Source organism: Lipomyces arxii (assembly GCF_038497795.1).
Source record: "Lipomyces arxii strain Phaff 12-163 unplaced genomic scaffold V1512scaffold_10, whole genome shotgun sequence".
Classification (NCBI taxonomy): domain Eukaryota; kingdom Fungi; phylum Ascomycota; class Lipomycetes; order Lipomycetales; family Lipomycetaceae; genus Lipomyces; species Lipomyces arxii.
The window spans coordinates 1-21,226 of record NW_027117709.1 but is presented as its reverse complement, the minus strand read 5'-3'; the positions used below and the strand labels follow the sequence as shown (position 1 = coordinate 21,226).

At 40.7% G+C, this 21,226-nt stretch overlaps 9 protein-coding genes across 9 annotated transcripts; 6 read left to right on the top strand and 3 right to left on the bottom strand.

Moving 5' to 3' along the window:
- Positions 1–14: 14 nt before the first annotated feature.
- On the bottom strand, positions 15–1,304 carry V1512DRAFT_263923 (2-nitropropane dioxygenase). The gene is made up of 3 exons (XM_066916576.1): positions 1,137–1,304; positions 529–1,084; positions 15–475 (listed from the first exon to the last, which is right to left on the bottom strand). The coding sequence occupies exons 1-3, from the start codon at positions 1,213–1,215 to the stop codon at positions 43–45; spliced, it is 1,068 nt and encodes a 355-aa protein (XP_066770846.1). The 5' UTR covers positions 1,216–1,304; the 3' UTR covers positions 15–42.
- Positions 1,305–1,544: 240 nt separating this feature from the next.
- Positions 1,545–2,096, bottom strand: V1512DRAFT_208846 (uncharacterized protein; the record flags this gene model as incomplete). Its single annotated transcript, XM_066913450.1, has 1 exon — positions 1,545–2,096. One exon carries the CDS (start codon positions 2,094–2,096, stop codon positions 1,545–1,547), a length of 552 nt encoding a protein of 183 aa, XP_066770845.1.
- Positions 2,097–4,746: 2,650 nt separating this feature from the next.
- On the top strand, positions 4,747–6,700 carry V1512DRAFT_239771 (permease for cytosine/purines, uracil, thiamine, allantoin-domain-containing protein). The gene is made up of 2 exons (XM_066914213.1): positions 4,747–4,964; positions 5,017–6,700. Exons 1-2 carry the CDS (start codon positions 4,802–4,804, stop codon positions 6,561–6,563), a joined length of 1,710 nt encoding a protein of 569 aa, XP_066770844.1. The 5' UTR covers positions 4,747–4,801; the 3' UTR covers positions 6,564–6,700.
- A 442-nt stretch (positions 6,701–7,142) lies between these two features.
- Positions 7,143–9,151, top strand: V1512DRAFT_263910 (general substrate transporter). The gene is made up of 3 exons (XM_066916575.1): positions 7,143–7,547; positions 7,597–7,667; positions 7,710–9,151. The coding sequence occupies exons 1-3, from the start codon at positions 7,464–7,466 to the stop codon at positions 9,112–9,114; spliced, it is 1,560 nt and encodes a 519-aa protein (XP_066770843.1). The 5' UTR covers positions 7,143–7,463; the 3' UTR covers positions 9,115–9,151.
- A 201-nt stretch (positions 9,152–9,352) lies between these two features.
- On the top strand, positions 9,353–11,578 carry V1512DRAFT_263908 (general substrate transporter). Its single transcript, XM_066916574.1, has 3 exons — positions 9,353–9,911; positions 9,962–10,032; positions 10,085–11,578. The coding sequence occupies exons 1-3, from the start codon at positions 9,828–9,830 to the stop codon at positions 11,463–11,465; spliced, it is 1,536 nt and encodes a 511-aa protein (XP_066770842.1). The 5' UTR covers positions 9,353–9,827; the 3' UTR covers positions 11,466–11,578.
- A 636-nt stretch (positions 11,579–12,214) lies between these two features.
- Positions 12,215–14,093, top strand: V1512DRAFT_22471 (BNR Asp-box repeat domain protein). Its single transcript, XM_066913791.1, has one exon. It carries the CDS (start codon positions 12,625–12,627, stop codon positions 13,780–13,782), a length of 1,158 nt encoding a protein of 385 aa, XP_066770841.1. The 5' UTR covers positions 12,215–12,624; the 3' UTR covers positions 13,783–14,093.
- A 246-nt stretch (positions 14,094–14,339) lies between these two features.
- On the top strand, positions 14,340–15,814 carry V1512DRAFT_271501 (uncharacterized protein; the record flags this gene model as incomplete). The annotated part of the gene is made up of 4 exons (XM_066917648.1): positions 14,340–14,469; positions 14,508–14,870; positions 14,915–15,184; positions 15,231–15,814. The coding sequence occupies 4 exons, from the start codon at positions 14,340–14,342 to the stop codon at positions 15,812–15,814; spliced, it is 1,347 nt and encodes a 448-aa protein (XP_066770840.1).
- Positions 15,815–15,996: 182 nt separating this feature from the next.
- Positions 15,997–18,816, top strand: V1512DRAFT_22515 (uncharacterized protein). Its single transcript, XM_066913807.1, has 4 exons — positions 15,997–16,326; positions 16,380–16,434; positions 16,500–18,235; positions 18,281–18,816. The coding sequence occupies exons 1-4, from the start codon at positions 16,179–16,181 to the stop codon at positions 18,520–18,522; spliced, it is 2,181 nt and encodes a 726-aa protein (XP_066770839.1). The 5' UTR covers positions 15,997–16,178; the 3' UTR covers positions 18,523–18,816.
- Positions 18,666–20,456, bottom strand: V1512DRAFT_263887 (uncharacterized protein). The gene is made up of 2 exons (XM_066916573.1): positions 19,120–20,456; positions 18,666–19,069 (listed from the first exon to the last, which is right to left on the bottom strand). The coding sequence occupies exons 1-2, from the start codon at positions 20,347–20,349 to the stop codon at positions 18,797–18,799; spliced, it is 1,503 nt and encodes a 500-aa protein (XP_066770838.1). The 5' UTR covers positions 20,350–20,456; the 3' UTR covers positions 18,666–18,796.
- Positions 20,457–21,226: the final 770 nt, after the last annotated feature.

The window sequence follows — 21,226 nt, the reverse complement described above, 5'->3', positions numbered from 1 at the left end:
TTAAGAAAACAAAACCAACATTGAATTAATCAATTATTCAGTTTACAATTTTGATTTCAACATGTTTTGTCCTCGAGAAAGCATAGTCTCAGCTTCGGCTATCATTTCATCCACAATAGCTTTTGCCGGCTTTACTTCACGGACAACAGCAGCAACTTCTCCCATAAGATACGGAAATGAATAGTCTTCAATCAACTCCGGTAAGTCCTTTCCTGATTTTTCATATTGTTCAAGCTCCCACGGAACAGGAATGTTTCCTTGACTAGTTAACTTTTTAATTTCTTCTGCACGATTAGTTTCCCAGTCTAAAGCATATGGGTTTTTGACAATTCTCAATGGTCGGCCAGTATATACAATTGTGCGCATTGTGTCATTGTACGAGCTGTTGATTACTGCATATTGATGTGCTTTTGAAGCTCCTGCTTCTTCAGCGCAAATGAAGCGTGTTCCAACCCAGACTGCACTAGCACCCCACCTGACAATGTCGTTAGAGTTCGATATCATACAAAACAGGCGAGTAGGTCTTACATGAGTGCGGCTGCTAAACCCTTTCCATTGTATATTCCACCTGCTGCTATAACTTCAATGGGCTTTCCAGTAAGATCACTTTTCTTTCCCTTGACAGCCTCTACCACTTCCGGTATAAGGATACTAGTTGGAATACTACCAGTATGACCGCCGCCTTCTCCACCTTGCGCACACACAATATCTACCCCTGCAGCAATGGCTTTGTCTGCATGTTTTGGAGCGCCAATCATATTCATGACTGGGATACCCGCCTTATGAAGTGCATCTACTGCTTCTCGAGGAGGCACACCAACCGCTGAAACAAACAGCCCAGCTCCTTCATCGACAATAATGGAGATTAGTTCTGGCAGTTGCCCGTGAGTGTAATCGTAATTGGTTTTGCGTGCTGATCCGCCTACTTGAGGCAATAGCAGGTCGACACCAAACTTAGTAATCCCAGGTGCGAAATGAGATTTGAGCTCTCTAATTTGTGCACGTAGCATTTCTGGACTATATCCATAGCCACCAATGACTCCTAATCCTCCTGCGTTTGATACTGCAGCTGCTAGATGGGGTCGTAAGTTTTGTCAGTGCTTATTCTGTAATCATTCAGGACTTTATTGACTTATCTGATGCCACATTCATTCCAGCCAGAAGAATGGGATGTTTAATACCAAACAGCTGAGTTATGGGCGTAGTGATTGTCATTTTTGTTATTTGGCGATAATAAAGATTCTAGAGTGGATAAGGAGCTGTCACTGGGCGTTTTTGTATACCTCGGTCCTGTTCAGTTTTTTGCGGGGAAGCCGCTCGCTCTCACACACAACTCCGTTTGAAATATATTTTTGCCTGTCATACTCTTTTGCAATTCATGAAAAGTTGCATTAATGATTCTAAATAAATCTGATAAAATTGCATAAAATTGATTTACTTTGATGAAAATAGATAATGGAAATAGATTTGCATAATTCAAGGAATAAAGCAATACCAATTACAAGCCAATTTTGAAGTAAGTAAATTTCATTGTTGTTCAATCTCTATTTTTTACCATCCAAAAACTTTTTGATTGACCTGACCAATAAATCATGATCATACATATGAGGCAATCCACTGCATGCAATGACACCAACAGGTCGTTCAACACCTTTAATTCGTAGGGGGAAACCACCACCTGCTCCAACATATTCACTCGCGGAGATACCATACTTCTGCGAAACAGTGGTTCCAGCAGCCATACAAGCCGATCCGACATGAATAGTTGCTATTCCAAAACGATCGACTGTAGCAACCTTTCGTCTGATCCAATCGAAATTATCTGGCGCAGTTCCATCTTGAGAATGATAAAATAGTAAATGGCCGTTCACAGACACATGGACTACAATTGATCGTGCACTGGCATTTGTTGGATCGAGGACTTTCGGCGACAGTGACAAGATGATCATTCCCAGATCAAGTGCATCTTGTGAATTAAAACCATCGAACTGAAGCTCTTGTTCATGAGCCTTGAGAGCGTCGAGAACAGGTTTAGAAAGCGCTTCATTAGTTGGGTCGTTCTCAAATGCAAACACAAGATCAACAAACTCAGTCATTGTTAAATTATTGATTATCAATTGATTTTACTCTGTAAAGGTTTCAAGAATTCAATAATCAAAGCTGATCGGAGAAAAGATTAGGACTACTGAATGCACAGGATGGACAAAGCCGCCGGGATATTTAGCGCCGTTATCACACAACTTTAATCATTTTTGGGTGACCCCCACGTTTTTAAACTTGTCATCTCAAACTCATGGGTTATCAAGACCGGAGTTGCCTGCCCAAAAAGCTTTTTAAGTACCGCCGTAAAATATAGAGTTGGATTGAGCAGCATATTGTTAGTTACAACGACCGGAATAATCTGAATATGCTTGAAACCAATTTTAAAGACGACATCAGTCTACACGCAACTAAATATATTTGATTTGAGCAAAGTCCATCATCTGACTGGCAGTCCATCTGTATGTGCCTTACTTACTGCTTTCCAAGGTTCTACATTAATCATTATTAAACAATTGCGATGTTTTGCCCACTTAGCTGTGAGGATTGATTGGACAAAATTAAATTTATAGATGAGGGTATTGTGTCTATATGAGTTAGTTTGAGCTGGGATGTATAGTTAACAGATTTAAATTTGCAAGAAGTTGCATGATTACGGCCCGATCTTCAGCTGTCTTGTTATATTCATAATCTTTGAGTCTGCTAACATCGGTTAAGCTGCCGTAAATAAGTATACGATCATGTCAATCGGCAACGTGCCCTCCCGTTCTGATTAGTGCCGGGATTTAATTATCTTGCGACAATGTTAATAACAGTTTATACAGATGTACGTACTAGCATTACTTGAACGATGCATGGACTTTTGATTATCGAGGACTTTGATTGCGATGGACCGCACAAGCCTGACTTGGACATGGCCTTTAATATATTGACCGTGCACCTTGGGAGTGCTAATTAGTTTCAACTTTATATTAGAGCAGTTAAAAGCAGACAGTAACTGCCTCTTGTCACGAGGGAAAGCCACCATCGATACGCCAAAACCAAGCCATGGCAGAGAGATGGCGTTAGTGGTGGCTTCTGTTCACCCGAGAGTAGAAAGAGGGACTTTCATCAAGTTGCTTGACATCTGTGACACTTGCGATGTACTATACTTATACTACCAGAAAGACTTTTTTACAAACAATGTTTTGAAAGGTTAAACTTTATCATTTCAGCAATTTAAACTTTGACTTACGAAGCTAGAGCCAAAATAGACTCAGTCGTAATTCTACACGAACTTGGACCACACAACTCTATTTTAGCCTCTATTTTGAAGTCCATGGAAAGAAGGATTAAAAAAATGATAAATAATAAAATACATCGTTGTCCTGACACGTTAATTTTGCAGAATTTTGTCTCTAGGAAGATTTAAACAAATTAACTTGCCAAGACGCGTTTTTGTTAAAATGTATTTGAGGTGATTTAAATCATGGATCATGGTAGAATGATAAACTTTTAGACGGTATACTCTCAATGTAAGTTGCAGCTTAGAAAATCAGCCACAAGAATCAGAACTATGACTTAGTGTAAGATGACTAGTCATATTATTGCCAACATACTGAACGTTAACAATAGCATCTAATATGCAATCTTTCTTAATTTATTACTACTACAAGAAGGTAATTTTGGTAAGCATTAAAACAAATGACAAGAATCCAAGAAGGCTTGACGTATAGCATAGAAGAGATTTATTTTGAGCCAAAATATTCAGAATTCACACAAGGCTGCTTTAATTAAATTTAGTTTCTCTTCGATTGACTTGAGATGAAGCGCCTTTGTCGCAAAAACCCGAACTTAACAACGTTGCATATGTTTAGAAGTATCAACTCTTATCGCGCCACCACACAATAAGGGTTTCTCTCAGTCGCCGTCTTCGATGACCTGCCTCCGATGGGGCACCTTCTGAATTTAATAGATGTGCTGAACTAAAGCGCTTTCAAAAGAATTGTAATGGATTGAATAAACTAAACAAATTATCTCTTTTCGTGGCGTCCTTGTAAAGACAGTACAGTACTTTGAGTGTCCAGCGCTTAAGAATAAAAAATAAGAACGGACCCGTCTCGGTCGGTCGGTCAAAGCCGAGATCAGCCCAATGCGTTTTAACATGAGATACCGAAAACAGACCAATTAAGTCAGTAGCTTTTTTATCTTCACCTAAAGACAATTCCTTATCTTATTTGTGCTCATTGCGCTCGCTTGGTATATGCTTATCTTTCGCACAAGCACAAATACAAAATACTCACGAGCCTGGTGCACAGGTCTGTTGGATCAGATTATTGATGAGCTTTTATAATTTGATGTTTCGAAGTATTTGTTGATGAGTACAACACACAATAGAGGAATCATCTTTCAAGCCTTTGAAAACCTTGGACCGGAAAAATCACGAGCAGGTACATTTGATTAAAGTTTATGTATTCCAGGGGTCGGCGTCTTATCAGCTACCGCGAAGACGCGCAAGCAGATGTACCCGTTCCTTTTGTAGTCATTTTATGAAGCTTAATTAAGCATACACGTACCTCATCCACATCAAACGCTTGTATCACATCTGGAATGGTCAGACATTGTGAGTCATCGTGAATCGGCTGCTGATAGCTACAAACGACCCCTGATCCAGCGCCGACTTGACAGGATGTCAATGTATTTAAACCACTGCGTCTCCCTCCTCTCAGATCCTTATCTGTATCCGACGTCGTTGATCCGTTAGTTCAGAGAGTGCTCTAATATGCCAGTTGAAGAAGTGAAGGAAACCGCCTACGTCACTGGTGTAGAGCAGTTCGATTCTGACAATGTTGTCTCCAACAAAAGGGAGCCTACGAGCTGGTTTGGTCGTACCTTGAAGAGAATGGAAGTCAAGTCAAATCGTATTGATAGACGTAGTAACGAAGGTCGGTAATATCATGAAAGTTTGAAGCTGAGGATATCTAACTTGCGGTGTAGATTTGGATCCTGTTCCATGGGAAAGACGGACGTGGAGATGGTATAACTTGGCCATATACTGGATTTCTGATGCTTTTGCACCTGGTGGATGGCGTGGTGCTGCATCTCTTATGGAGGTCGGATTGTCATGGAGGTATGCTTTAGCTAACTTGGCTCTTGCCAACACCATTATTGCGATCATCATCACATTCAATGCGCATCCAGGTGCTCGATATCACGTCTGTTTCCCCGTTTTCTCTCGTGTTCCGTTTGGTTTCTACTTCTCGTATGCTATGGTTTTTATGCGTATGGTTACTGGTATTTTTTGGTATGGTATCCAGACCTACACTGGAGCAGAGTGTGTTCGTAGTATCTTGTTTGCTATCTGGCCTTCGTTTAGATCCTACCCTAACAAACTTCCTTTGTCTGCAAACATTGAGTCAAACTTCTTGATCAGTTGGTTTGTGTACTTCTGCTGCTGCATTCCGGTTCATCTTATTCGGGTTGAGAACACCAGATGGTATTTCTTGTTTAAGTGCTGCCTTACTCCTATTTGCGGTTTCGCTATCATGGGATGGACTGTTTCCACTGCGAAAGCACTTCCTGGTCCAGACCTTTTTGCTCAAGGAAACACGGTTCAGGGTAAAGTCTTGGTTTGGACTTTCATGTCAAGTCTTTACTCCAACCTGGGTGGTGGTTCGACTTACGCTACCAACGCTTCTGATTACTCTCGATACACACGTTCTGAGAAGTCTATTCTTTTCCAGCTTTTTGCGCTCCCTTTCTCTAACGTGGTTATGGCCGTTATGGGCGTTGTTGCTGCAGCTGGAACTCAAAAGATTTATGGACAGATTTTGTGGGATCCTTTGTTGCTCATCGACCACTGGACATCTCGCGGAGGACGTGCTGCTGCCGCGTTCTGCGGTATCGCGTTTTTGGTTGCTCAAATTGGACAGAACATTTCGGCCAACTCTATTGCCGCTGCCAACGATTTGAACTGCATGTTCCCCAAGTACATCACCATCAGACGGGGTCAAATTATTGCTGCATTCCTTGGTGCATGGGCTTTGACTCCTTGGAATATCTTGACTTCAGCCTCTGCCTTCTTGTCTTTCATGTCTGGATATTCCATTTGGTTGTTCCCTATTGCGGGAATTCTATTTTCTGACTATTGGCTGGTTCACAAGAAGAAATACGATATTCGTGAATTGTACAAGCCTCATGGAATTTACAGCTATAACAAGTACGGTACTAACTGGCGTGCGGTTTTGGCATTCACGATCGGATGGGTTCCTCTTTTGCCTGGATTCATCAACGCTATCAACCCAAACATTGCTGTTCCTACAGGTGTTAAGAGACTTTATTATATGGGTTTCTTTTACGGATTTTTCATTGCCGCTGTTTCTTACTGGGCAATTTGCTATTTCTTCCCTGCTGAGGAGACTTATGTCGAGGCGGTTTTGCCTCCTGGAAAGCCTTCTGATGATGAAGAGATCATTGAAGGTCTGGGATCCGATAGCATGGAAAGCAATTCCAATAAAGAAAAGAACAAGTATAAATTTTGGTAAATGTTTTCAACAATAGTATTTGCTGTATTATAGAAGGAAGGTGTCTTTATCAATAGAACTATTCGTTAATTTCAATAAAATGAGCGTCATAATCCTCAGAGGACGACTACGCCGAAATGGCGGTACACTCAAACTAAAGACTAGTCAGATCACTTTAAATGAGAAAAACAAAATATAATGTCAAGTTGAAGACTGGTTTAGGATTAGTGCTGCTACATAACTAGGGGACTGTTAACCGAAAAGCCTCATAGATTTTGATTCTGCCTTTATTGGTGAGCCCGGGACCCGTCCAACCATGTTATGGCAAGAAGCCTTTTTCTGTTCCGGTACTAAGTCGCAGAAAAATTGTCTCGCCATTGCACTATTTTCTCAATAAAATCAAAATTTGTAGGTATTCGATATCCCTGTAGTGTTTGCAAATTGCGAGGACCACTGGCCACCAGTGATTATGGCCTCAACCACCAACCACGTTATTTAGACAAAGTAGCGACAGAACTCGAGTTGCAACTGTAAGCGTTTAGTGCTATGGCTTCGTCATTTTCGGGTCCTGATTGCTACTGCATGTAGAACCTCGGACATGAACATGGCGCGTGTCTGATAAGGCCGCCTTCTCGTGGAACGCGGGGCCCCACAAACCCTAGATATTTACCCTGAGTTTGTAGTACTTTGTCTCAAACCTATTCACGCGCTCTCAGACTTGGCTCCACATTTTATCCGATTCTGCCTGATCTGGTAGTACACATGCACTACCCCGCCATCCCACCTGTTTTCCGATTTTCGCTAAACTACAAGATGATAGCAACTTCCATTTTGCTATTGCTCTTACATCGCGTCAGAACATCTACCATATATTTTGGAGTTTTATACATCAAGCTTCTGGTTAATTTACATCATTAAAATATGTCATTTCTTTCTCCAAAACTATACCAGTTTCTGGTATCTTGTTTTGCATCAGTGGGCTCGTTTACTTATGGCTATGACTTGGTATGCTATAATACTGTTGATAACAAAAGACGTTTCATTAATCATATAGGGAATCATTGCTCAAGTCACATCTAGTGAGCACTTTCACCGCTACTTTAACGAGCCAAGCTCTACTGAAGTGTAAGCTGAAAGTTGTTACAATATCAAAGCTAACACATCTAGAGGTTTGGTAGTATCTCTTTTTACTGCAGGCGCGTTTACTGGCGCATTTTTGGCCGGATTTAGTAGTAACTACATAGGTAGACGAGGCACAATTGCCTTGGCTACAGCTGTGTTCATTCTTGGTTCTGCTTTACAAAGTGGAGCAAGAAGTATTCATTACTTATTTGGCGGCCGTTTCATTGGCGGGACAGGTGTTGGTCTACTTTGCATGATTATCCCCCTTTATCAGGCTGAATTAGCGCATCCGTCCATTCGTGGTAGAGTTACTGCTCTTCAACAGTTTTTTCTAGGAATTGGCTCTTTGTGTGCATCGTGGATTGGATATGGCTGCTATCTTGGATTTTCAGACGATAATCAATGGCGTTTGCCATTGGGAATTCAAATCATTCCGGCTGGTATCTTAGGTGGTTTAATATTCTTTTTTCCGGAATCTCCTAGGTGGTTACTTGAGAAGGATAGGGCTGAAGAGGGCCTAAAAACTCTTGCTCGTTTGTATGCTCATGGTGATGTTGAGGACGCTTTGGTACGTGTCGAGTTTGAAGATATTCAGACGGCCATTGTCGAAGAGCGAGATCTCACAGTCAGCAGCTGGAAAGAACTGTTTACCACCAAGTCCAACTTCCGCCGTCTTTTTCTTTGTGTCGCACTGCAAGCGTCCATTCAGATGACTGGTGTGTCTGCCATCCAGTACTACTCTCCAACTATATTTGCACAAATTGGCCTTAGTACTGGCCGAACTTTGTTGTTCCAAGCAATTAATTCAATTATTGCGCTTATTGGACAAGGAATTTGTATTGCGCTTATTGATATTACTGGAAGACGATGGCCCTTGATTTTAGGAAACCTTGGCAATTGTCTAACATTTATTGCCGGAGCAGTTTTGTTGGCGAAATTTCCTCCTGGAGCTAATAATCCAAGATCTGCTCAAATTGGATTTATCGCTACAACATGGATCTATAATTTCTGTTTCTCGACAGCTTGTGGGCCTTTATCTTGGATTATCCCCGCAGAAGTTTTTAACACCGCTACAAGGTCGTGGGGTGTTTCTATTTCCACTATGACCTCATTTGCCTTCAACACAATGGTGGGACAGGTTACTGACAAGGCTATGACTGATATTGGCTATAAATATTATTTCCTGTTTATTGTTTGCAACTTTACCAATGCTATCTTCTTTTGGGCGTTACTACCTGAGACTCGTGGTGTTCCATTGGAGAGTATGAATAATTTGTGGGAAAGTGCTACATGGTTTGTGCCAACCATGAAGCGTCATGATTTCTTGAAAGACTTTGAAGATGAAGTCAAGGCTGCTGGAGAAAAGCCTATTCAAGAGCATATTGAAAGTCAAGATTTGAACGCAGATGCTACAAATGAACCTGATGCCTCTTTCAAGGAGAAGATTTAATAGACATAGAGAAAATAGTCACAATTTTAATAATTAGTTTGTACTGATTTTGCTCATCAGTATGTATCATGATCCATTCACGCGAAAAAACTCCTCCAATTCAACTCTCTATAAAGGACAATATTTTTTTAATGGAATTGCGACACAGAACTGCATAATCACATCATTTGCCAATAACATTTTTTGAAGACAACGTAAAAAAAATTGAAACATTTTTACGTAAGTACGCTAGACGTCAGTACGCCAGTACGTCAGTACGCTTCAATGGCATAATGCCCCTCTTTACCGAAAGGACATAACATGTTTAGAATGCAAAGTGAATTGAATCAGTATACATTGGTTACTGCTATTGTACCTGATTCTGACCTGGTGGCATGATCCATTTTGAGATGAAATATAATATGACGATTTGTGTTAGCCCCGCACTCGGTAGGTACCCCACAGTCGGTACCCCACAGTTGCTCCACGCTTTTTAGTACAAACGCGTACCAAGACATATTTGACGTTTGCTCAATTTTGGTCCGTGATTTTGGTTTTTATCCGATTCTGCCTTTTGACAAGCCAACCGCAATTGCTACCCCGCAATCGCGTGTTCTGTTAACTGCTCGACGAGCATTACATAAGGCAGTGCATCTCCTGTTCTGATTGTTTTCAATTCAACCACAGAAATTTGATTGTACGACACTTAGAAAGCTTTCTTAGGTGCCTTTAAAATGTCGTTTCTTTCACCCAAGCTTTATCAATTCCTAGTTTCCTGCTTTGCATCTGTAGGCTCGTTTACTTATGGTTACGATTTGGTAAATGTTTAAAGAACTTTAATTTCTCTATGTTCTGATTGTGCTGCAAGGGTATCATTGCTCAGGTGACATCTTCAGAGTCGTTTCACACGTATTTTGACAATCCTGGCGCAGACGAAGTGTGAGTACGCTATTATGAGGTTCTCCATGCAATATGTTAATCAAGCATTTAGTGGTTTAGTTGTTTCGCTTTTTACTGCTGGCGCTTTTACTGGCGCGTTTCTTGCGGGGTTCAGTAGTAACTATCTTGGTCGTCGCGGTACTATCGCACTTGCCACAGCTGTCTTTATTGTTGGTTCAGCATTACAGGCTGGAGCTAGAACTATTCACTATCTCTTTGGTGGGCGTTTTATTGGAGGCGCTGGAGTTGGTCTATTGTGTATGATCATTCCGCTTTACCAGGCTGAACTGGCTCACCCGTCAATCCGAGGTAGAGTTACTGCGCTACAGCAATTTTTTCTAGGCATTGGAGCGTTATGTGCGTCATGGATTGGCTACGGCTGCTATTTGGGATTTTCAAATAATAATCAATGGCGCCTACCTTTGGGAATTCAAATAATTCCTGCTGGTATTTTGGGTGGACTTATTTTTTTCTTTCCAGAGTCACCAAGATGGCTACTTGAAAATGATCAATCAGAAAAAGGTTTACAAACGTTGGCTCGTCTTTATGCACATGGGAATGTTGATGACGCACTAGTCAGTGTCGAATTTGAAGATATTCAAGCAGCAATTCTTGAAGAGCGAGAACATAGTGTGAGCAGTTGGAAAGAGCTTTTTACGAGTAAGTCAAATTTCCGTCGTCTTTTGATTTGTATTGCATTGCAAGCTTCTATTCAAATGACTGGTGTGTCTGCAATCCAATACTACTCGCCGACCATTTTTGCCCAGATTGGTCTCAGCACTGGTCGAACTTTATTGTTCCAAGCTATCAACTCAATCATCGCATTGATTGCTCAAGGTATTTGCATTATAATGATCGATATTACTGGAAGACGATGGCCCCTAATTTTGGGAAATTTGGGCAACTGTCTCACATTTATTGTTGGCTGTATCCTGCTTGCAAAGTTCCCCCCTGGTGCTGATAATCCACGATCCGCGCAGATTGGCTTTATTGCTACAACTTGGATTTACAATTTTTCTTTTTCGGCAACTTGTGGGCCTTTATCTTGGATCATTCCTGCGGAAGTCTTTAACACTGCTACTCGTTCATGGGGCGTCGCTATTTCTACCATGACCTCGTTTGCGTTTAATACAATGATTGGCCAAGTTACAGACAGGGCTATGACTGATGTTGGTTATAAGTATTATTTCCTGTTTATTGTTTGTAATCTTACCAACGCATTATTCTTCTGGGCGGTGCTGCCTGAAACATGTGGTACTCCACTAGAGAGTATGAACAGTCTCTGGGAAAATGCACCGTGGTTTGTACCGACTATGAAGCGTCATGACTTCTTGAAGGATTTTGAAGACGAAGTGAAAGCAGCTGCAAATGAGAAAATGGAAGGTAATGAGCATGTCGAGTCAGCCAAAGTCGAAGCTACCACGAACAGATAGGGCCTAAATTGAAGAGAACTGTTAAAGTATACTTGTATTTTGATTCTGGTAATGATTTGACAGCATTTTGTATTACCTGTAGATCATGAAATAAACCCAAGATTCAAATCCAAGTCAATTTTTTTAAAATATTAATGAGATCATCGCATTAACAAAATTGTATAAAGCTCAATGCGGGGCAAGCGGGGACATTGGCTTCATGAGAGTGTGAGTCGGTGTTGGTGCGGCAGCCAACAGTTTGAATTTGCCGATACAGCCGCTTACTACACGCCAGCCTTCTCTCTTAGTAACGAATGTAGAAGGCGTCAATTTTTTCGCCAGAGATGCAGAATGTCTTAGTTTGCAATAGAAAATGTGGAGTAAGTGATGAACTTAATTTAGACTCGGATGGTCTTAATGATGCTGGCTGCTTAGAAAGTTAGACGTCCACAATTGACCCTTATGAAGATCTGAATGTTCAGCTATGCTAATTGGTAAAATAAATCGGGTGATTTGGCTTTTTTTTTTTTTTAAAGAGCTCTTATCTTTCAAACGAAAGTTACACTTGATCTCCAGCTGATTCGAAAGATAAATTAACTTATAGTACGTGACAAAAAGGCCAGCCTCTTTGACTTTGATCCCAATTTGACAGCCATTGTATATAAGATTGTTTCAGCTGATTCCAATTTTAATTTTATTAGTTAAATTTCTGGCATTCAAAACTAGAAATGTGCTTTAAGGCTATATGTATACAGTCACGACGGGCATGTCGGTGACATCACATCTGTTAATTCAGAAGTCACGCATTCTTAGTATTTTGAATGACACAGTCCAGTACACCTTAACAATAACGTTTGTCACCTTTCAGTAGCTATCGTTGACCCAAATGTCACTAGTTTTATTTAGGCTGCCAATTCCGGGGTTTGGCTGAGCTCGAAAGTTTATGGCGACACGTTTCTGTCAACAATTTAGACTGTTTGAAACAAAATGCTGTTCTCAAAATGCCATTGACATCGGGGTAAATTGCTAAACTACCCCGGATTTTCTCCGCATTTATTCGGGGTTTAAATGTCTGTAAATCTGCCTCAAGCAAATCATTATTCATATACAGCAGGCATTTAAGCAAGTTGTTGCGATCGCTTCACAATTTTCTTCTTGATTGGAATAAATATAGAGCAATATGCAGCGACTGATTGTTTTGAATATTTTTCTGGCCCTATTTAGCACCTGTTTAGCCTCCTTTGGCCATCGTTATCCTGTTCCATTTCCGAAGCAAAAAGTTCTGCTGGCCAAGAATATCACGGTTTTTGATCCTCCTGAAAACTATAATCTTCCACGGACACTCTATGCTCGTGCTATTGAGTTAAAAGATGGCACTCTGCTAGCGACATGGGAAAACTACAGCCCGGAGCCTCCTCTTGTGTATTTCCCAATTTTCAAAAGTAAGGATCAAGGAAAAACATGGAAGCATATTTCTAATGTTACTGATACCGTGAATGGGTGGGGACTCAGATATCAACCAGATCTGTTACAGCTTAAAACACAATACGGACAATTTCCTCCGGGGACTATCTTATGTGCCGGAAACAGTATTCCATCTGATTTAAGTCGCACAAGGATTGATGTTTACGCCAGTTTTGACAACGGTTACACTTGGAAGTTTGTTTCGCATGTTGCAGAAGGGGGGGAGGCAATTCCAGATAATGGACTGACACCTATATGGGAGCCTTTTTTTATGGAGTACGGCAAGAAATTAGTACTGTATTATTCAGACCAAAGAGATAATGCGACTCACGGACAAAAACTCGTTCATACAGTTACAAAAAATGTTAAAAAGTGGTCACCGCCAGTTGATGATGTTGTATATGATGACTACTATGCTCGACCCGGAATGACTACTGTTGCTAAGTTGCCTAATGGCAAATACTTAATGACATATGAGTATGGCGGAGGCCCCGGATTTTCAACCTACCAATTTCCAGTTTACTACCGCACTAGCGACAGCCCTTTATCTTTTGATTCGGCTCCAGGTATACCTCTTGTTGCTACTGACGGAACTATTCCGTTCAGTTCCCCTACCGTTACATGGTCACCTGTAGGTGGAAGGAATGGAACTTTGATTGTATCCAGTCAGTCGAATACTGAAGTGTTTTTAAACCAGGCGCTCGGTGCACCGAACGCATGGATTAGGGTTCCGACGGGCGAGTTGGCTTCTTACACTAGACGTGTTTATGCATTTTCACATGGAAGAGTTCTCATCATTGGAGGAGGACAACTTAGCGGAGCAGACAATATTGTGCACCTCAGTACTTATCTCGTCAAAGACTTCATTGCTTAAACATTGCGGGAGGTCGACTTATACACTGCCAAATTTTTTGGAATTATTCAAACATTGGTCTAATTTCAGAAAGTTTACTTAGTTTGAATATTTTGCAAAAATAAACGTTTCTTCTTAAAGTTTGTTGGTATGGCGAGGTTATTGAGCTCCAAGTAAAGTTCCTCTTTGGTTTAGGGTATGAACTGTGCCAAACTTCTGTAGTCAAATGAAATTTAGCCGCAGCAGCTAAGCTTCCCCACACGGAGGAAATAAGCAAGGAGCGCCAGTCACATGTGCTCTAGTTACACAAAAGAGTTACAAGCAATATGAGGTAAGTAAATTTACTGGATTTGGATTTTTAGATAGGAAAGGTGACGAGCGATAGAGGAGGCTATAAGACATTTAGTGAGAGGGGCAGCATTGATTTACCAGATCTGGTAAACCGGCAATCTGTAACAGAGTCACATCATCATAATCCGATGCGATCCTAGCCTCTGATAGATTTATATATACTCCTGTAGTTTCTTATGGTTCTGAAACTTGAGCATAGGTACAATACTGAGTTGTTACTTGCCATTATGACTGTGCTGAAGCTACATGTTGTTGTCGTTGGTGCTGGTCTTGGAGGTTTAGCTGCATCCATCGCGCTAGCAAAAAAGGGACATAGAGTTGATTTGGTAGAATCCGCGGCAATTCTTGGAGAAATTGGTGCAGATAAGTAAAATTAAACAACATATGACTCGCAGACGCTGACAAAACTTTACGGATTCAGATCCCACCGAATTCTACTGCAGTACTCAAAATTCTTGGTGTGTACGACAGGTTAAAAGATTCTGTGGTGTGGCCGAGTGGTATAAACATGCATCGCTACGATACTGGTGCTGTCTTGGGACCTGCCATACTTAATCCCTATGTCGAACAGCAGTATGGATCACCTTATTGGCTCGTACACCGTGCAGATTATCATCGTGCATTGCATGAAGTTGCTGTCGAATGTGGAGTTAATATACATATTAACAAAAGAATCATATCTGTCGATCAAAATATACCTTCGGTGACATCGCATGATGGAACTGTATTTTTTGGAGATGTTATCATTGCGGCTGATGGTAAAACACACCTATAGTTCAATTGCAAAACTCACATTATTTAGGACTAAAATCAGTTATACGAGAGGCAATTTTTCCTAATATTGGAACAGTAATTTTGGAGTCCAATACATCCGCTTTTCGCACTATTATTTTTGCAGAAAGCATGAGGCAAGACCCAGAGTTGAGCTCGCTATTAGATTATCCTGCTGCTACAAGCTGGATTGGGCCTGGCGGCCATATTATGGGTTATCCCATCCGGAACGGAACAATATACAATCTGGTTCTTCTTCACCCAGCAGGAAATGAAACAGCCGGAGTTTACAATGCTTCTGGTATGGCAGTGTATTAGTTTCATTTAAACGAAATTAATTGAAGTAGCTACCATTGACGAAATTTTGGCATGCTATATTGGTTGGGACCCAAAAGTTATAAAATTGATCAAACTTACTCAACCCGCTACTAAATGGAAAGTATGCTATCTTAAAGAGCTTGAAAGCTGGCAGTCAAAATCAGGAAAAATTGTGCTTCTTGGTGACGCTTGCCATGCAACTGTGCCATTTTTGGCTCAAGGTGCTGCAATGGCAATGGAGGATGCAGTCACCATTGCGGAATGCTTTGATCGTCTCAGCGCTTTAGAAGATATACCCCATTTGCTGAAAATATATGAAACTGTGAGAAAGCCCAGAACAACTAGAGTTGTATACGGTTCACAAAAAATGGGTGATGTGAATCATCTCGCAGATGGCCCTGAACAAGTCAAACGTGATTTTGCTATGAAAGCGCTGACGACATCTAAAGTTGCTATGCAGTATCGTCAGCAGCCTGTTATCAACCAAGAAATTCCACCATATGAGCTGGAGAATCCAAACCCTTGGTCTGATAAAGTGTTTGAACCTTGGCTTTTTGGATATGATCCGGTCAGCGTGATCAATCGTAGTTTTAAGAATGTCAACAAAGTTTAACCTGAAATGTATTTTTTCAGCCAATATCATGCTTTGTTTTATATAGCTCGTTCCTTATTTCGCATACTCAAAGAAACAATATTTTTTTAAACCCGTTCTTAATTGACTGTGATCATAATAGGGTTTCATGTAACTGGATAACTCTTCCCGAAGAGCCTGATTTGGAAATTCGAGCTACTGGCGGGGCAAAGTCTCCGCTTTCTAAAGTTAAACTGTGTTTGGGTTGTTTCCCCGCATTTTTGAAATCTCTATAACTACGAGATTCCGCCATGTATGGACGTCAGTCTCAATCTAACGCTGCCTATCAATAAACTGTTCTACAAATTCTCTGCACATAAACAACACATCAACAAATTACTGCATAATGGCGTCAAATATGGCGTCCATGCAAAGCGTCATCAAATTTAGCAACGCTATCCGCCGCACTAAAAAACCGAGTAAACAGTTTGCTTGTCAGTATTGTGCAGCGATATTCAAAAGAGGAGAGCATTTAAAAAGACACGAACGATCGCGTACGTGCTTTCAAAGGTCACGATAGAGGAGTTTGGGCTGATGATTTTCACAGATACTTCAGAGCGTCCATTTCAATGCGTGCTATGCATGGCAGCATTTACCCGAAAGTACGATTTACCAAAAAAAAAAAAAAAAAAAAACTATTGGAGTTAATCATTTAACCTGAAATTAGAGATTTACTTTTGCGCCATAGCCGAAATTGTAGGATAGAATTTACGGATGATGGAGCGATACCAACGCCTACTATAAGATGCCGACGAAGAAGACGGCTTCCCATGGCGCCAATGGATAGTAATCACTCAAAATTTGACTTGCAAATCGAGAAAGCTTTAAGTGTTATCGAAGTGCCAAGAAATGCTAACGAAGATATTTGTATCGAGAACGAGTCGTCTGATCTAATGTGGATCAGTTCAATGCAAGCTGATTCATTGGAAACAAATGACTTGGTAGGATTAAGCGAGGAATCAATCTATCTGGACAGTTTTTTGCTTTCTTGTTTGACTCCGTTGCCATTTGATTTTCTAAACTTTAGTCAATCTTTGAAATCTGGATTAAGCAGCACATTGGATCGCGACAAATCGCTAAAACCGGGTTTAATCAGTACATTTGTAACCGATGAGAGTTTCTTCAGACTAGACGAGTTAGCCGAATCAGATGAAACATGTTTAAATTTTTTTACATTTAACGAAGAGAGCAAAATATCTCTAATCATGGCTTATGGCCAATATGGTGGACAGGAAATAGAAAGTTTACTGCCGTCTGCGGCAACCTGTTCCAGCTATTTAAATTCTTTTCTTTCTGGACCAGGCGAGCATCTCCCTCTGGTGCATAAGTCATTTTTTCAGTTTGAATTTCTTCAAAACAAAGATTTTGACGCGGACGAGGAAACGATTTCGGCATGCGTACTGTTGGTTGCAATGATACTTGTAGGTGCAGAATGCGCGTCAGAATATCATTTTGCTCGAAGGGTTCGAACGTTTAACAGAAGTTTTATACGCAATTTACCCATAACTAATGCTGCACTGTTTACTGAAGATAAATATCTGGGAATTTTGCAAGCACGCTTATACGGATGTATGTTTGACGCATGGAGTGGTAACGCTGACTTAATTGAAATGGCACTTGATGAGCTTCCTTTTTTTAGCAGATGCTGTGCCCAAGGTATTCCCAGAAGACTACCTCATATCATCGCTAATATGCGTGCCTGGATTGTGAGAGAATCATATCATAGGCTTTACTGGTTTATTTTTGTATTCATGTGCAACATGAACATTGCATTTGGCCAAGTTACAATCATGAAGATTGGGGACCTAAGTTTGCCACTCCCAGAACCCGACGAACTTTGGAATTTATGTGAAACCTACTGGTTTGAAGAAATCAACAAGTTTGGTCATTCGCCTGCCTCAACTGCTCTGTTATCTTATATAGCAGATGGGGAGATAAATGAAATATCCCAATACAGGTTTTCTCCGTTTTCTGTCAACATTTTGCTGCATTGCATACTCGTATATATGCAAATTTCCAACGAAGTGGTCTCATTTTGTGGAACCTCTAGAGTTCCTGCAACCATCGAGCTTGATTACTTGAAGACAATGTCATATGACTACCTTGATAAAATCATCACTTACTTGAGGGATGTACTGTCCCATTTCGACGACTCGAAGAGTCGGTCATCGGGTGACTCACTATTGCAAATAATCGATTTGAGAAGAAACAACGTCTCGGTGACAGTAGTGTCTATTGGAGGAATATGTGATCCGGATTTACAATTGAGTTTACCAAAACAAGCCGCACGGTCATATGCTATGACCAGAACCATATACTCAGTGCTGCAGTACGTCAGGCCGTTTCTGCTACAAACTAGAAAGCCAGTCAGTATTGAGCAATTCCTCTGTTTTCTCGAATCAAGTATGTATAGACATCTTGAACTGAGAATATTTAGTAACACTTTAGTTTTGTCGATAATCTCGTGGGTTAAACAAGTTGAGATTGATTTTATCTGTGGCAACAAAATCACGTTGGAAGAAAAGTCTGTAATTGAAGCTGTTGCTCAAATGATTGGACGCGATACAAGTGTTTCGTTGATCTCTCATTTGGTAGCATTGTTTAGAGGTTTTTTGGTTGCAAAACCAACAAAAAGTCGATGGGGAATTACCAGTAGAATTACTGCAATTCTGGGGAGTATGGAACAATAACCGGTTTTTGTTAATAGTTGGTCAGGGTTGACGTATGAAGGACTTCAATGCATAGATGCTCAGACTAGCCCTAAATGCAATATGATTGGTAGCTAGTGCGTTCGGCCTGAATCAAGCTAAACTTTTTGGAGCAGCAGTTGCTCATGAGATTATATGCCATGCGTAAATTTTGAAATGAACAAATCAACAAAGAAGTAAATCAGCAGTATAATTAAAGCGCTCTAAAAAAGGAGATACTGCAAGGTAAAAATATATGACAACTGGTAAGTCTTTGTTAAGACTTCCACTTTCTGCTCGCAAATATATAGTGTGTCGAAAGAGCAATACCTAGTGTACTAAGACCAATTGCCATGTACCACGCGCTTCTATATCCTTTCAAAAGATCGTCACCTGATTTGTTTATTTGACTTTCTACAGTTCCAGCAAACCCAAGACCTAAAGACACTGAGTAGTTCACAACCGTGTTGATCAACGAGGCCGCAATACCTTGATGCTCTCGACTCATTGAGTTACTTAGAATAATTGTTGCCGACGGAAATGACATGTCCTAAATCATTTAATTAAACAGATTTTAACTGCTACAAGTATTTAGCATACCATTCCAAAAGGCATTATAGCCGCCGACACAAATGTCTGCGCCCAATATATCTGGTCCACTGGCAAAGTCGCCAATAAAATATTTCCTAAGCAAAATGCTATCATAGAAATAAACAACATATTGGACGGTGGCCAAATACTTAACAGGACACCTGTGGTAATAGCCGCAACTGCTCCACTAACTGCTGTAGGTGATAACTCAGCAGCAGTCAGCAATGGAGAATGATGCTTGATTTCTAGCATAAACTGCCAAAAATAGTAGATCCATATGCCAAAACTGGCCCAACCCGCAGATATAATAGCAAAAACATAGCTTGTATCCACAGAGATAGCATCGATTGGCACCAATGGGTATTGTGCAAATTTGGTCTCATGGACAAAAAACCCGATAAAAAACAATACACTGATTATAAGCAATACATACACATAAGGCGTTTGCCATCCTACTGAAGGACCTTGGTTCCAAGCAATGTTAAATAGTATAAGCCCGATCACTCCTATGATCGATCCAACAATGTCCAATTTAGCTACAAGCTCCTTGTCTATAGGTGGTATCGCACCATCATATCGTCGCGGAATGACTAATGAGCTCACCACAGTAAGCAATAAACAAACTATACCCATAACCCAGTAACACCATGGCCACCATACAAGCTGACCAAAGATTGAACCAAACAAAGATCCGCACATGAACCCACCAGGTGCGACTGATCCAAATACGCTAAACGCCATATTTTTTCTATGTCCCGGAGAGTATGTTTTTGCCAATAAAGCCAAGCCATTAGGCATCAGTAAAGCAGGGCCAATGCCTTGTAAAGCGCGACTAAAATGAAACAACATTTTGTTCGAGTACACACTAAACCCGGCGATGATCGACCAAATTCCAAACCAAGTGTATCCAGCAATGAAAACTCGTCTACTACCGAAAAGATCACCCCATCGACCAGAAGGAAGAATAAAAGTCCCGACAGTTAGACTGTATGCGGCAATAAACCAACTTAATTCACCTGGACTGAAAATACCGAAATCGGCGCCAGTGATGTGAGCTGTGGCCATAGCTTGACCCAGTCCCGCCTGTGTCAAAAGCTGAGCCAAACTGCATACAGCAACAAACACGATTTCGTGAAACAGAGAAAAGTCTTTATGCGATATAGTATGTGTCTTCTCCTCGGTTAAGCTCTCATCGTTGCGTTCAACAATAACAACATCTTGGTCACCGTCAACTAACATTTGAGATTTAATCGCAAAGAAAAAAGAGTATACTCAAGTTTCGTTATTGATGGATTGGTATTTTTTTTAGCATGAGAAACGGAGTTTGAGAGTGGAAAATGTTAAACTTATATGTTTTAACTATAACGCTAGTTTTCGAAAAGGAGCTTCTGGGTGGCTACACTTTGAGCCGCACATATCGGGCCGAAACCTTAAAATGCACTGTCACTGTGGTATAACAAGGGTAGTGGCTAGAATTTTACTTTTTAAGGTTAACGGAGTTAAAGAACTGGTTCTCGGTAAGCCTGGCCGAAGATACAAAAAACGCGCGGTGTAATTTGTAATCCGTCATGCGCTCTATATGGAAATATGTCGAAACACAAATAGCTGCAATTTTAATGCAAAATTGCAATTACTAACTTCAATATTTTCAGATATATTACTGAGTAATTCAATGCGTAATTGTTTCACTAGTACTGCCGATAAACACATTAAATCTCTTATGCTTTAGAACTAAGTTTAACTATGTAGAATGGCTAGCAATTAATTTTGCTAGATTTATATAGCACTCTGTTATAATCTATTTCTCTGGTCAGACCATGATAGCAAAATTTAGGGCAAGACAATCTTTTCGCCTTGTTTCCACAGCCCTACTTCCCATTAGGAGTAACTGTTATCGTCTTAACGTAAAGCAGTTTGCTTTCTTGGCAGCTTTCATCGACGACATTGACGAAGCTAAGCCACCTGAGGACTACGAACCTTCCTGGTTTATCAATAAACACTGGAGCACATTTTGCTGCAGATACCAATATTACCGTCATCCCAAGGCGTTTTGGGATGGATTTACCATAGTTAAGCTGTGCGGCGTAATGCGGGTTAGGGCGAGTTTCCCAAAACC

What these genes read in the sequence shown, in the direction of transcription:
- V1512DRAFT_263887 (XM_066916573.1), bottom strand. Translation starts at nt 20,349, where the DNA reads ATGTTAGTTGACGGTGACCAAGATGTTGTTATTGTTGAACGCAACGAT. An exon ending in CTATAATGCCTTTTGGAATG is followed by an intron (nt 19,070 to 19,119) that starts GTATGCTAAATA and finishes TAAATGATTTAG; the next exon opens with GACATGTCATTTCCGTCGGC.
- V1512DRAFT_263910 (XM_066916575.1), top strand. Translation starts at nt 7,464, where the DNA reads ATGTCATTTCTTTCTCCAAAACTATACCAGTTTCTGGTATCTTGTTTT. An exon ending in TTACTTATGGCTATGACTTG is followed by an intron (nt 7,548 to 7,596) that starts GTATGCTATAAT and finishes TTAATCATATAG; the next exon opens with GGAATCATTGCTCAAGTCAC. An exon ending in GAGCCAAGCTCTACTGAAGT is followed by an intron (nt 7,668 to 7,709) that starts GTAAGCTGAAAG and finishes TAACACATCTAG; the next exon opens with AGGTTTGGTAGTATCTCTTT.
- V1512DRAFT_22515 (XM_066913807.1), top strand. Translation starts at nt 16,179, where the DNA reads ATGGCGTCAAATATGGCGTCCATGCAAAGCGTCATCAAATTTAGCAAC. An exon ending in ATGGCAGCATTTACCCGAAA is followed by an intron (nt 16,435 to 16,499) that starts GTACGATTTACC and finishes ACCTGAAATTAG; the next exon opens with AGATTTACTTTTGCGCCATA. An exon ending in CCTCTGTTTTCTCGAATCAA is followed by an intron (nt 18,236 to 18,280) that starts GTATGTATAGAC and finishes GTAACACTTTAG; the next exon opens with TTTTGTCGATAATCTCGTGG.
- V1512DRAFT_239771 (XM_066914213.1), top strand. Translation starts at nt 4,802, where the DNA reads ATGCCAGTTGAAGAAGTGAAGGAAACCGCCTACGTCACTGGTGTAGAG. An exon ending in TGATAGACGTAGTAACGAAG is followed by an intron (nt 4,965 to 5,016) that starts GTCGGTAATATC and finishes CTTGCGGTGTAG; the next exon opens with ATTTGGATCCTGTTCCATGG.
- V1512DRAFT_263908 (XM_066916574.1), top strand. Translation starts at nt 9,828, where the DNA reads ATGTCGTTTCTTTCACCCAAGCTTTATCAATTCCTAGTTTCCTGCTTT. An exon ending in TTACTTATGGTTACGATTTG is followed by an intron (nt 9,912 to 9,961) that starts GTAAATGTTTAA and finishes TTGTGCTGCAAG; the next exon opens with GGTATCATTGCTCAGGTGAC. An exon ending in AATCCTGGCGCAGACGAAGT is followed by an intron (nt 10,033 to 10,084) that starts GTGAGTACGCTA and finishes TCAAGCATTTAG; the next exon opens with TGGTTTAGTTGTTTCGCTTT.
- V1512DRAFT_22471 (XM_066913791.1), top strand. Translation starts at nt 12,625, where the DNA reads ATGCAGCGACTGATTGTTTTGAATATTTTTCTGGCCCTATTTAGCACC.
- V1512DRAFT_263923 (XM_066916576.1), bottom strand. Translation starts at nt 1,215, where the DNA reads ATGACAATCACTACGCCCATAACTCAGCTGTTTGGTATTAAACATCCC. An exon ending in TGGAATGAATGTGGCATCAG is followed by an intron (nt 1,085 to 1,136) that starts ATAAGTCAATAA and finishes GACAAAACTTAC; the next exon opens with GACCCCATCTAGCAGCTGCA. An exon ending in GGTTTAGCAGCCGCACTCAT is followed by an intron (nt 476 to 528) that starts GTAAGACCTACT and finishes CGACATTGTCAG; the next exon opens with GTGGGGTGCTAGTGCAGTCT.